A 14,298-nucleotide genomic window follows, 5' to 3' on the forward strand; every position below is an offset into this window, starting at 1 on the left:
CACACGGAACAGCTGAGGTCTCCTCTAGAGATGGAGCTCTTTGTTTTGCAGGAAGGAGGCCTCTGAGGCTGGAAGCGGAGGTAAGCCCTGGCAAGAGACTGCCCAATGAATCTCAGGTTGGGAGCAGAGCACTGGGAGATCTCTTCAGCATAAGCACAGAACAAAGAGACATTCTCTCAAGGATGAAGAACTGTTCTGCTTCTGATCATCTTCTAGAATGCAGATACAGCTTGCATTTGCAGGATGTTATTCTTTCAGATGAAATTCAAACTCAAAAGAGGCAGAAAAGGACATACAACTATGTAAATTCCATATGTGTGACTTACCTTCTCCCTGTATTCAAGATACTTTTTAGAAGGCACAAAGCAGATATTCAGCATACAATACAAAATAAGATGTGAGGGTCCTGATCCTGCCTTTCTGGGTAAAAGAAGGAAGAAATGTCCATACATACCTTCCACAAGAAACTCTCTCTGTATCATACTGGAAAAAAGTTGATCATTCTATTTGACCAGATGGATCCTATTTCTCTCAGCAGTGCTTACTGCTCTTATTACTCAGAGACCTATGGTTAAAGAACTCAAAGCACTTCCTGTGACACCAACCACAGTCACTGAGTTCCTTCTCCAGTCACTTTCTCCTTGAACAACAGGACCAAGAAAACCAATAGGTTTTCCTGTGCCCTTCATTCTTACCTCCCAGAACTCTACAGTCACTGAATACTATCAAGGCTACTTCTAGCAGTGTCCCACATAATGCATAAACACAAGATGCAATAGTGTGAGGGCAAGATGAGCCTAGGCAAGTCCTCCGCAGCACCACAGCCCCTGGCATGCAGTAAACCACCCAAAACAGCAAGTCAGGTTGACAGATAAGCATCTCCATCCCCTACAGAGGACAGTTTCTGATAACCACCACCCTCATTTCCAGCTCTATCACAATCCTTTCAGTGCACCGTGGTCATCAACATACAGTCCCAAGCAGTACCACACTGACCTGAGCAGAATTTCTGCTCCCCTTTGTGCTTCTGTGGCTCTTAGTGCTGTGCTAAATGCTGTGTCCCTGTGTGCTGGGCTCTGGGAGCTGCAGTTTTGCCTGCTGGGCCCTTCTACAGAGACAAACTGTGCATCTCTGTAGTTTCCCAGCATTTCTCAAACTCATTACGTTTGTGTCCACAGCATCCAGTTTCAAGCACCTTTTCCTTGCTGGGCAATAGGTAGCTTACGTGCAGTTTACATATGTGAACTAAACTCCAGAAGCCAAAACGTAGGAATCCTGATATGGTCAGTAAAACCACACTGGCTCTTCTAACTTCTTAAATCAAATGGCTCGGATGACTTCTTGATGACATTTACACTGAAGCTTGCCTTTCTCTCCTACTCCTTGTAAGCTGCATCAGATCACTTAATAATGTGAGGTCGGAACATAGCAACGGTGTACAAATATTAATGAATGAATTGCCTGTGCTTCTGGTAGACGTTCTGGAAGCTTAGAAAATCTCCAAGCTCTTGGTTCCTTTGGGAAGAAGGAAATTTATAAGCCGAAAGGTGAATGAATGACAACTGCAGTTCATCATTTGGAACAGGGTGTTGAGGTTGATAAGCTTTGCACTGGAAGCTGGGGAGGAAGCAATAGCAATCAGGCTGGAGAGAAACAGAGCAAAAAGAATCACCAGAAGTTTGAAGGTGAAGTTAGTATTTTTGGTTGTATATAACTCTGAACAAAACAGACAATGGGTGGCATGTTTTATTTACCAAATAAATCTAGGTCTGGCTCTCAGGTGAAAATAACTTTTTCATCTGCTCAGAGAATGAATCATGATTACTTTATAAGCTTACATCAAACAATGTTCAGCATCAGGACTTAGTATTGAGGCCTCTTCAATTCCCAGAACACCGAATCTCAAATCTGCATTTAATTTGGAAGCAAGCCAGAGATTGTTATAGTGCATGCAAGGCAGATTGAAGCACTTTTCTTAGAAATGTCCATGTTACCAACACTAGTAAGCACTAATATTACAGCGGTGCTGGGAGATGCTGTGCTCTGCAATGCTGTGCTCAGCACTGTTCTGCACAGCCCAAGGAGATTTACCTTTAATGCCCTGGAAAGATGCTGGAGATGATCAGAGCAAATGCATGCATAAGATTATTCAAGAGACATGAGTCTGTGCAGGGTGAGGGTAGGGGCCGCATGCATAGGTCAGGCGGAGAAAAAAAGAAATCTTGCAAGAAGAGAGGTTGAAACAAGGGGATAGGTTACACGTATCCAGTGAAGTAGAGGCCAGAGCCACACTACAGCCTTGAACTGCAGTCACTGCTACAGCACTACCCTGGGTCTGTAGGTCCCAGCAGTGAGTATCCCCAGAAGTTAAAATGGGGAATAAATAAACATGGGAGCAGACGTGCTTTGTGTTATTCTATCAAGGTTGGGTGGAGGAATTTATGAATTTGAACTAGTTAGTCAGGGCTTTCTGCTGCCTCAGGTTACAATGAGGTTTACATAATCTGATTCATTCCAACTCGAAGCATTTCATCATTTTCTTGTTACAGAAACTTATGGTTTTAAGAAAATGAGGTAAAATCTCCCCTTAATCCTGCTGTATCTCAGAACAATACCTTGGCTGTCTCTCTCTCTTATTTCTTTTCAGAGAAGTGTTGCCAGTTGCCTTGATACCAAATTGACTAATAGACATAAAAAAAAGCGGCTGTTTGCTGTTGATAGATGCAATATTACACAAAGCCAGTGTAAGAAATTAAAGGGTTTGTTTACAGCTATCTCTGTAGCACTGTTTAAGAACTCAAAAGATCAGATACGGTGACAACTAATCACACCTATTAATCAGATGCAGTTTCTCAGACAAAATGTGAGCTGGGATCATTCTGGTCACTGATAAGTCACTCAAATATTTGATAAGAGCGAGACTGGGTATCTGATTTACTAAGCTCAACTACGTACATTATCATACGTGTTCTTACAGCGAGGAGAGAATGTATAAAAAGAAGTGAATTCTGTAGTAGTCTCTATGGTTACAACTAGCATTTTTCTAATATACACCATTGTCTGTCTTCAAATGCTTAATTTTCCATGTTTCAATTGCTTAGGCTGAAATTTCCCATCACTGCTCGTTTTTTCCAGGTGAATTCTCTAGCAGTTACACTAGCAAATGCACAGAAGAATTCTAGCAGGTCCTTAATGCTGAAATAGCAATTGGGAATCTGGCAGGGACTTACTATTATCGTCTGTTACCATCCTCTCAAATTTACCCCATGGCTTGCTGACTTTTAAAGACTCAGCAGATCCTGCTAGAGGCTTTGAGCTGAAATTTCCAAAAGTAACATTTACAACAAATGCATCAGCCTCACATGGCCACTACCAAAATGCAGCCAGAACCATCTATCTGTGGACAACCCCAGAGAGCTACAAAACAAGGTTCAAATGGAGCACATCAACTCCTCCCTTCATCTGAAGGGCTGTACACAGGGGCAGACGACACAGAAGGCTGCACAATTATTATTACTATTTTTACCTGCAGCTCTTCAACTGAATATATTATAAATACTTGGCTCCACCCCACCAGTATTCTGACAGCTTTCACATTCATCCCAGCAGGCAGATAGCTGAGTGGGTCTCCAAAAACCCACAGCAGTACAATCCTTCTGCAAAACACTAACTTCTGTGAAAGGGAATTTCTAAGACTAAAGCCCAAGTCTGTATTACGTATTTTAATACCTGGACAGGACATTTTCTCTCAACAGCCTTGCCAAAAAAAGGTATCCCAGACTGGACGTCTCCCATCAACCATATTCTTAAATTATGTGTGCCATCACCACCATGCATGCTAGACTCTGCTTAAGTCATGACATAGTGGGGGGAAAATAGACTCCATATCCTATGCTTTGGGTCACAGGAGTCAGGATTCTCTATGTATACCCAAAATGGTTCTCTAGCCAAACTAGGATCCTAAGCAACAGCTTGTTCTCTCTCTGATATTTTTATCACCCTTCAATTCTTCAGATCTTCACTCATCACCTTTTCTATTCTCAGAGTTTGGGTGGTTGTTTACCAATTTAAGCTTTTTTAATATCCAATTACTGCTGCTCCTGATTTCCTAATCGTTTTTACTACCTTTAACCTCATGGAAGTATTTAGCAAGTAAGTGACCAGTTGCTCCTCTTGTACATTGCAGGTGTCCTGTGGTTGTCAGTAGTATCTGAGGTGTTATACATCATGCTGTTAGTCGTCGGATTCAGCCTTATGTGCCTCGAGCTCTTTCATTCAAGCAGTGTAATAGATGGGCTCAAGTTAAATGCCTTTGCTGCTGTCTTCACTGTGCTTTCAGGTATGAGTGTTCCTTTCCCTTTTTGCCGTAAGAATGAGACAAATCAAAATGCTAAAACTGTGAAGGGATAAAAACTGGGGGCTACAGAACTCTTTTATCCCCATTGAACTATCACATTTTCACTGCAAGGTGGGAGCTGGAGCAGCATAATAACTTCGCCTCTTGCCAGGGAGAAGTAAAAAAGCACAGTCCTGATTTCACAATGGCAATGCAGTAATTAGTGTATCCCATACCCTGCCCAGCCACTACCAGAATCTCAGCCTCCATTTTCAGCCACATCATTTTGATAAAGCAATAAGAAATGAGAAATATATTGTGTTGAAAATTCTTTTTTCTGTGCTAATCCTAAGAGCATATGAGCGCTTGACACTCCAAACCAAAGAAAGATGTTTATCTTGTTCTTTAGCAAAGCTAAGAATGAAAAGGATTCCAGTAATCACACTTAGGAGAAACCCCAAGAGTAAGTTTGGGACATGTATATCCTTCAGAACAACTGGTTAGGACTGTTTTCATGCTCTGTCCGTACTTGGAGCCTTTCAATGTATCAACTTAAGGAATTCCCTTGTCTAAAAGTTATCAGATCTAACCATGTAATGAAGGACCACTTCACCTCTATGCTGGCTCAGAGCTCCCCTTCCCAGGATTTATACAAGCAACCAGCCACAGCCAGCTTTTGTGAGCACACCTGGATGGACTTCTCTGGCAAAAAGAACTTCTGAATTAAGAGGATTTTGTTCTGCTGCGTTTCAAGCTGAAAGACATTATAGCATGCAGTGCACATTTCTGTGAAAGAGTGTCAATCTTCAAGGACTGCCTCAAACTGAAATACAGTTAGCAACATAAAACTTTGATCAGAAGTGAATCTGAGAGGACAGAAAAAAACATCTGCTAAAAACTGCCAAAGCATAATTTTCTGGTTCAGATGTCACTCCCAACCCTCTTCCCATTAGGCAGAAGAAGTAATAAGTGCCAACTTCAATTTCGTCCCTGTGTTCCAGCAGCCCTTGTTCACGACCTCCTACTCACCTGAGTCAATGGACTGTCATCTTGGCCTCCCACTCAGCAAATGGGCTGAACGTTGCTGAAACATCCATCTAAGTTCTGTAGGGAAGAAAAGAACACAACAGCTCTGCTGAAGTTAGTCCTGGCTATGTCAAACCTCCTGATGACTCTGAGCGACAATGACATGCCTCAGGGTAGTCTGTAATATTTTATCAAGGCTGAAAAGCTACTGGCAGAAGTTATAGGAACAGCAAAGCACAGTTTTTTAACATCAATGTCATAAGCATCAGCTGGAGAAAAATCCATTTACTTAAGAAGTACAGCAAGCTCCCAGTGAATTCTGGAAATTAAACGTAGCCAGAGACAAGGAAGGTGTGCAGCAGCGTGCTGTGCTCCTGCTATGCCTCCCACCCTGCTGAAATCCCAGTTCTGCCTGTAGGATCTGCTCTTTCCTCCTCCTGACTACCCAGTGTGTCACACTGACATGAAGCAGCTGAGCAATTCCCTGCAGTTTCCTTCAATAAAATATCTTCGTTCAGCCTGTGCAGCAGTTTGTGGCAAATATAAATTTTGTCTTGCTGAAGGTCTTGCTTAACATACCTGCAACAGAAACACATCATTCCCCTGGCTTCCTCCCCCCAGAGCTCCCCTACATCATCCACATGTGTGATGTGAGACTAATGAAGCGCTTTTAATTCTGGAAGTAAGCAGAAGTCAAGTTAAGAGCAGCCAAAATTTGGGTCTAAGGGAGAGAAAACTGGGATCTGCCACCTGGGAGAAAGGCACCCGTGAAAAAACATGGATGGTCTGAGACAACAGGTGATTTCAGTTAAGGGACAAAGTGTAATGCACCCTGTTGGGGCACAACATCCCTATTTCGAAGTGTCTGGAACTGCTGTTGCAGCACAGGGGGCTCTGTAACATCTGTAGGAAAATGGATGGCCCTGCCTTACTCTTAGCTAACGGCCTGACCCCACGCTTTTGGTGAGCCCAGCTGCACTGCTCAGTACTAAAGCAGCTATAGCTCTAGCTATTGTAGCTAGAAAGTTCTCCAAGCATCAGAGCTGCTTTTTGCCACCACTTCTTGAAAAGTGAGGTTTGCTTTTCCTCAGCAGGATGTCTGGATGTAAAAAACTACAGGCAGATTTTTCTGCTGAAGCTGAAGAGCCATGCTGGTGGTAATGTACCCTGTGACCTGACTGCAGCTCTGCTCTTCAGCATCATGGGGAGCGCAGTACCTGTAATCCACTGCCTCATCTTCCAGCTGCACTTATCTCAGCGAAATACAGTCATGCCACAAAGCAAACTTCATCAAAAATACTTCTGTGATTGTCTCATCACACGTTACTAAGAATGCTGTTAACTTTCTTGTGCAACATCCAAGCGTTTTATAAGCGCACAAATTTACTTATCAATTATTCAGCTGAAATATGGTTCTGTTTGGAACTGACACATCCACCCCAGCATTGCCTACAGAAGCGTCTCTTCTCATTCTCTTACCTGAGGCCTGTCTGAGTCTGGCTGTGAGATGCCTTGTGGGTGGCAGACCCTTGTTTTGCAGCAGGGAGGTTGGTGGTGATGCTGACTGCGCCGTATTTTCTTCAGCAGTTTTCTTTCTTTAACTTTCCTCTTAATTGAGGATTCAGTACGATGTAAAATAGCAAGCTTCAGTCACACCTTTCCTCTGCACACACCTCCTCAGTAGAACAAGAGGCATGAAAACACAGCAAAGCCTGCAGCAGAGCTTTCAGAGCACTTCCAGCAGTAGCTGTCTCAAGAACTGTAAAAAAAACAACTTCAGCTGTTCTGCTCTCTGCTTCTCAGGTCTCTTGGGGATGGTGGCACATATGATGTATACTCAAGTGTTCCAAGTGACAGTCAGCCTCGGGCCGGAGGACTGGAGGCCGCATTCATGGGACTATGGATGGTCCTTTTGGTAAGTGTCAGCACCTCTTAATATCTTCTCATTTCTGAGTTGGTCCATCAGTCTGTTGGGAGATTGTACATATCATCTCAAATTGCCGGGAACATGCATGTGAATTTCCAGCTGCCAAAACACTACGAGCAAAACTCCACCATGGCCATACTATCACTGAACTGTTAGAGGACAGTTATCAGTAACTGTGCAGAAGCAGCTGTGCATATCAGCAGGTACATAGCATTTCTAAATAAAGAGCAGCCACAATTACCAACGCAGATTGAGCACTCTCATTAAAGTTCAATTTAGGTACATAATTACCGTGGCATTCCAAAGAGTTTTAGGGGGGTTTTGTTGTTGTTTATAATTAATGTCTCCGTTGAACCCTACAGTGCAATTTTTAAAACAGCTGCAGAGGAATGCATAGTGCTCCTGGCACCGTGGTCATTCCCTGTGAGTCATGGGGAGGTTTGGGACAATAGACATTTAGGAGAATTATTGTTATATATATTTAAAACTTACCCATTATCTTTGAAAATTACATAAAAATAGTTTGGTCAAGACGTACCAGCTGCATTACATCATTTGCAAGTTTCTAGGAAGCTTGGTAAGAAAAGGAGAACGTGGAGAATAACAAGACAAACACTGCAAACAACATTCACATCCCTCCAGAAGCACCAGCCTCCTTGTATGGCTAATGGGGAAAATACTTCAGTTTTCCTTTCATTTCTGAATATATTGCATCATTTTAATTCCATCTCAAAGCTCAGACAACAATCTTTGCAAACACCAATAAATGAATACAAATACATCTTATGCACAGCACTGCAGGGAGTTATTAGTCTCTCCTTCTCTCCTCACTAGACTAGGTTTCATGAGAGGAGTTATTAACATTTTAGTAACATATCATTAAATATAAACAACATTTTAAAAGTGCCCCTTATTATCTGTATTAATGGTAAAGATTCATTATTGCTTACAATGATGAGCTCATAAAATTATTGTGTTTATAGCATATGTAATAATTGTATATTTATTAATATAATTAAATAGTAATGCTTGCTATCTGTTTTCAGTAATCTACTTCATGATTTACTGTGAAACTAAAAATTCAGAACGTTGCTAAATGTTTTGCGTGACAAATGAGTCAATAGAGTATTCTTTTTCATCCCATGCAAGACAAGACACACCGTGCCATCAGAGGCTTGTGGGTCCTGTATGGCATTCTGCTAGACCACCTGCTAGAGCACAGAGAATTGCAACAGCACTGGAAGGAGTGCCAGAGATCAGCATCAAGGCTAAGAGCCAAAGGGCATGAATGGAGATCCAGGCTGTCATTCATTTTCCATGAAACAATGGGAAAACTATTTTTTCCCATAACTCTATTTCTGCTCTGTCAAATGGGAATGATAATTACAAATCCCAAAATGAGGAATAGATGCTTGTGATCTGCTCAGGGGTCACAGGGTTCACAGTGCAGTCTTTGGTGCGTGTTACCTTATCCCATTTTTCCAAGCCTTTGGCAAAGCCTGGCACAAGTCAGGAGTGGAGCAGGGGGTCCTCCAGGCAGTGAATTTCAGCAGGCCAGAGGATCAATGGATGTCCAAGCTTGGCCCCTCCAGAAAGGGGCCAAAGAAATAAATGCACAAGTCGGAGCTGTTTGAGCCACAACTGGAGCACAGCCCTAAGCTGAGCCACACCAGAGGCAGTGCAGATGCAATCCCACCACGCTTGATCCACAGCTGGCATGGAGGCACTGCTGCTAAAGAGGTCTCCGCTATGGTAGGATGCAACTCACTGCTCTTTACACTTAAAAAAATAAATTTAGCCAGGGTCCATAGAAGCTAAAATGTATCAGTCATAATTGTCTTATGATGATCATTTGCTAAATGCCCAACATGAGGTCACAACCAGTCTTCATTCTACATTTCCTTCCCTGAACCTTTCAGTATTTCTGAGTTAATAATTAGAAATTATCACGAGCCTTCAAGAAAAAAATGTCTCCATATATTATTCACAAGGCACTAAGCAGGCACAGTGAAGCACGTGGTTTCAGCTGGCTTCTTCCTTAATATCAATTAGGAAACCAGCTGGAAATGTTTGGGGATGTTGGAGCTTCTCCCTGCACTGTATGAAGCCACTTGCAAGGCTTCCCTGTGCCTGGACACATGCAGCACAAGTTTCCTTCCCACTTCTCAACCCAACCCCAGGAAACCTAACAGAGCTTCATTCCCCCAGGGTTCTCTACACTTCCTTCTCATTTGGTTGCATCTGGCAGACAGGTTCAAAAATCCTGAGGAAAAGGCTGCCTCTACACACTTCATTGCCATGGGAGTCCCTAAAAGACTGTTGTTGTGCACTGAATTTTGAAGTCACTGAAATGAGCCATTTCTGTTTACTTGAACCATTTTTTCCCCAGATTTTTCAGTTCATGAATATGTGTTCTTCGCTTAATTTTCAACGAAGAACTGTTTCCTTGTCTGCAAAACATTTGCAGAATGGGAAAACAGTTCATGCTGAGGGCTCTGTTTATAATGTTTATTTATGAGGTAATGCTATTGTGCTATGTTTTTTTTTCTTTCCTGCATATTTTATAACAGTGTTAAAATTGGTTATAGAAAAGATGAAAGAAAGGAGAAGGTTAAGTGTGTAGCTGACAGATGATTAAGTTAATTTAAGTTAGTCAAGAAGTCAATGTGAACAACACATACCTGGACCTGATGGGCTGGATGTGAGGTCCAGGAGAGCCTGAACACAGATAATTTCTGCAAACAAAAGGAGTTCTTCATGCTGAGAGCCCCATGCTAACATTGATGCTCCAGCCTGGCACTGCCACGGTCACTTTTTTATTTCCACCTCCTTCTCCTGCTGTCTCCCCGTGCTCCTGGTTGTCACTTGCATATGCACACCATGGGCTGCCCAGGGCTGGGTAGCACCACCTGCATGCTTGGGTCATGGCCTTCAGGTTGGGGCTCTCTACAAAATGGAAGTGCTGTCTTCTGCTCTGGTTGGGCTTTTGGAGCCTGGATGTAAGCCAGAAATCCTAGAAGTGACCCTGAAACAAGAAAAGCATAAAGATATTAATCTGATGAAAGTAAAATAGAGTAGAAACCACCCATGGAGTTGTGTTGGGACTTAGTGTCCCATGGATGCTCTCTGAGGAATTACAGTTTTCTGCACAGCTCCTTCCAGGAATTCCATACTGCATTTAGCACTTGCCTGCTAGGATCTGAAACACTGTAAAAGGAAATCAAGACATGCTGGACTTTTGTCAGAGTGCCCAGAGTGTTAAGATTAGCACTCTTCCATATGGTTCCCAATGGGATTGAAGCTGTGCCCAGCCCTTAGCTCAGCATCCTGCCCGCGTGCCCAAGCATGTGCCAGAGGTCACTGGAGGTAAGATGAGGAGAATGGGTTTGTCACTGCTGACTTACCTGCCTGGTCACATCCTGTGTATGTGTGTCTCTTGGCTTCAGAAATATAACGTGAGCAACTGTCTTAACCCAGCTGTCTGCTGGTTTCTCTCTCCACAGTCTGGCGTGGGGTTCTTTCACCTGCTGCATGGCGGCCTCCGTTACTACCTTGAACTCTTACACTAAGACTGTCATTGAGTTCAGACACAAGCGCAAAATCTTTGAGCAGGGCTTTCGAGAAGAACAGAACTTCCTAGACCAGGAAGCCATCAAGTACTTCAGAGAAAGGTCAGTGCAGACAGTCTCTCGGTCAGTGGAGGTTCTCATGGACTCTGCTAGTCTCAAAATCCAGGCACGTGGGCAAAGTCCCAGAGATACCTGGTGAAGATGTGTGTTAAAGAGACAAAAGATCCTACATGGTCTTGGTTTTTTTCTTACGTTCTGTGATGTCCCAGTGCCTGCCTGTTCTCCTCTACTCAGTAAGACACAAGACTGACCAGTCCTTACAGTGTGCATCTGATTCATAGAAATTCATACGAAGCTATATCGCAAATGTAAGCAGATATTCCTTCCCTGGAAAAGGTGAAACTGGGGGTGTACAGCAAATGTTACAGCTGTCCTTTCTCAGAGCATGTAATGGGTAATGTCTCAAAATCCCTGATAGCTGCTGAGATATATTCCAGTCACCGCTGGAGTTGCCATCTTCCATACTCACATGCTACAACTCATCCTGAACTCCTCCTCACAAAATCGTGCATCTGTCACATTGCAGTGCTATGCTCCTCTACAGAAACACCCACATTTCCACCCACACTGCTGCCAGGGTCCTGGATTCACTCCAGATCTTGGCTGGGCTCTGAAAGCCCACAAATGCTCCTTTGCTCTGCCGCTGAGCACAGCTTCTCCCTGTGTACTGCCCACCCCATGCTGCTGTCCCTGCACACTGAGCCCATCAGCACACACTGCACACATCTGCAGACCTGAGTGGCTTTTCAGAGCCAACTGCTCAGTAACCAGCTGGTCCTGGCCACAGAGATCTAAGTTCCATATTCAGCTCTTTTCTTGACCAGTGTGACAAGAGGAGCACTACCTGCAACACCTCTCACAGGCATTTTCCACTTCTTAAAAGTTACTTCCAGTCCTTCAGACAAGAGCTGTCACTCTGCTCTGCATTTCACCCCTGTGTATTCCTGCTGCACACCCAGCACCGCAGTAGTGCCACCTCCTCACCAGCAGCAAGAGGGCTACAGGGCAGAGGTACAAACATTGTCTACACTCAATCTTGGCATATGCAGTGCTCTTCCCCTTCACATACATGACTGGCCTCTCACACACTCTTTAGCCTCCTATGCGATTCCATGTTTGGTCCATGACACACTGATCATGCCTTCCCATTCCCTTTCACTTCCCCTGTACTTCTACATACACAAAGACTTTCCACATACATATATACACACCTATCAGGAGCAACCTTCACCTCACTGCTTGCTCGTCACAACCATCTGTGGCATATGTCATTCTCCTTTCCAAAGAACACTCTGGTCAGTCTGCTGTCAGCCAAGCCCTGTGCCCTGACCACTGTTACCCAGTTTGCTTTTCTTGCTCTTACCAGTGCAGTCAGTCACACTTTGTGTTTGTCTCTGGCTGGGCTGTGCCTGAAAACACAGCTCATGTGAGCCAGTGGAGCAATTTCAACCACTCTGAAGGGTGCTGACGTATGTCACATAACTTCGTTTACTGTCTATATAGGATCCCTCTGAAGGGCACTGGGGGTTCATGACTAGGGCATAGGTATGCCATGTTAGAAAGTAGGCTAACTCATTGTGAGTTCTGTAACTCATTAGCTGAAGTGGCTGCACTGAGATACTTGCTGTCCTTCTTTGACAAGAAGCCTAAGGCTTTGCTTAAAACAACAGTGTGAAGAACACAAAAACACTGACCTCAGACAACAGGGAAGGTGTGAGAGGCTCCTCAGGGGACCTTCATGGAACAAGGAGCTGCTAAGTTCAGAGAATCCTCACCGAAAGCCTGCTGCTGGAAGCAAGGTAGAAGTATTTTGGGTAAAGCATACCTAATGAGCATTTGTTCTTCTTCTTCTGACCAAAGCAGCAGGTTCTCAGAAGTGGAAGAACATGGCTGGGAAGCTTTAAGGAGACAGGAAAGCTGGTAGGATCAGACATCTCAGTAGCAAATTGAGGAGTTCTCCTGAGCAGGAAGAATGAGACACCTTGCTGCTTATAACATTGCTTTGGTTAGTCAACCTTAAATAGTCTGTGCTGATACAATTGTTCCTCTGTCAAATTTCAAGTTCTCATTCTACCTTTCAAACAGTCTTGGAAAGATCATAGAAATGACCCAACCACCCATGACTTTCTTAATTATGCATTTGGAGATGGCAATTAACTTTTAAAAACTCTTTGCATGAAATGAATACACACAGGGAAGGAGAAGTGGTCACCATGTACCTTAGGGGAACACCAAGTGAGGGGAAAACGGTCAGCAGAATTACTGAACTGAGAATTACAGATGTGAGACCAGCAGGATCGTAAGCAACAGTGTGTTTTGTCATATTGAGAGAAGCTAAGGAAACTTGATAAAATATCACCACTGCCATTTCTGGAACAGTAACAAAAGACGTGAACTGCACAGAGGTCCGTAACCCTTTTCGTCCCACATCTGCATTGTGTGGTTTGACTTGGATTCTTCCTGCATTCACACCAACACACCAGATGAACAGGTCTTAGTCCACAGTGGCAGTAAGCTGAATGCAGCACCACAGGTTTGTTTCACTTCTCTTGGGAGCAAGGTTTCATTTTACCTATGCAACTAGTAGGGTATTTAACACCTATGGCCAAGAAAAAAGAGAAAGGTGCTACCTTAGCCAGTATAAATCCACGTGGTTGTTAACTCTCCTTTTATATGCATCACTCAAAAGAAGCTCCATACTAGGCAACACATGTAGGAACAGTCTGTTCCTTGTGGTTGCTCTGCGTACTGGTCAGGGATGCCCCGAATTTCATGTTTTTGTCTCTACCACTTGCTCTATGGCAGGACCGTATATTTTGTTCACTCCTTCCAGCTTCCTTGCTCATTTCGAGTCTGTGTGAACAATTCACTTGTCGCTCATCCTCCACTCTCCTTTGCACACGTGCGGCAATCACAGCCCAAGCACAGCGTGTTTCCAAAGCAAAATCACACCACGTGCACGTAACAGCTGCAGCAGACAACTAAAGGTCCCTCAATAGACCCCCGAAATGAAGCTGCTTCTTTTCGTAATGTAGCCAAACACACACATTTGCATGGCACCCATCCTTTTCCCATCTATGGTAGGGAGACATACGTGCCCAGACCATGCATGCAGCCCTCAGTCTAGCTGTCACCTCTTGTGCAGAATGAACATCTCTGCCACATCCCCACTCACACTGCAGTGACACCTCACAGACCCTCCACAAACCCATCTCAGCTGCCAGTGCCTTACATTTCTGTACTGGTAATTACAGCATTCTTGCAATGTTTTTAATTAGCAAGTTGTTGATACTTGAGCTCAGACTTCCTGTCAACAAATGTGCTTCGTGATTACGATGTTTGTTTGGTTTTTTTTCTGCACTACAACTGTTGTATCTGAA

The 14,298-nt window shown here is 43.7% G+C and overlaps 1 protein-coding gene and 1 long non-coding RNA gene across 8 annotated transcripts in view; one reads left to right on the top strand and one right to left on the bottom strand.

The window, feature by feature from the left end:
- GSG1L (GSG1 like) overlaps positions 1-14,298 on the top strand; it is a 58,210-nt gene that overhangs the window by 30,879 nt on the left and 13,033 nt on the right. For 3 of the 7 annotated variants that reach the window (XM_430446.8, XM_040647480.2, XM_040647481.2), the window contains 3 exons: positions 4,187-4,339; positions 7,166-7,277; positions 10,793-10,960. In XM_430446.8, the coding sequence (XP_430446.4) occupies positions 4,187-4,339; positions 7,166-7,277; positions 10,793-10,960 (433 nt within the window). The remainder of the gene's footprint in view (positions 1-4,186; positions 4,340-7,165; positions 7,278-10,792; positions 10,961-14,298) is intronic. The other 4 variants (XM_025155295.3, XM_046900707.1, XM_025155294.3 and 1 more) reach the window with 3 other exon arrangements.
- Positions 5,007-11,841, bottom strand: LOC121106765. Its single transcript, XR_005839745.2, has 4 exons — positions 10,694-11,841; positions 9,971-10,314; positions 6,842-7,329; positions 5,007-5,440 (listed from the first exon to the last, which is right to left on the bottom strand). It is a non-coding gene; the product is annotated as an uncharacterized LOC121106765 (long non-coding RNA).

This window comes from Gallus gallus, chromosome 14 (genome assembly GCF_016699485.2).
Source record: "Gallus gallus isolate bGalGal1 chromosome 14, bGalGal1.mat.broiler.GRCg7b, whole genome shotgun sequence".
Classification (NCBI taxonomy): Eukaryota; Metazoa; Chordata; class Aves; order Galliformes; family Phasianidae; genus Gallus; species Gallus gallus.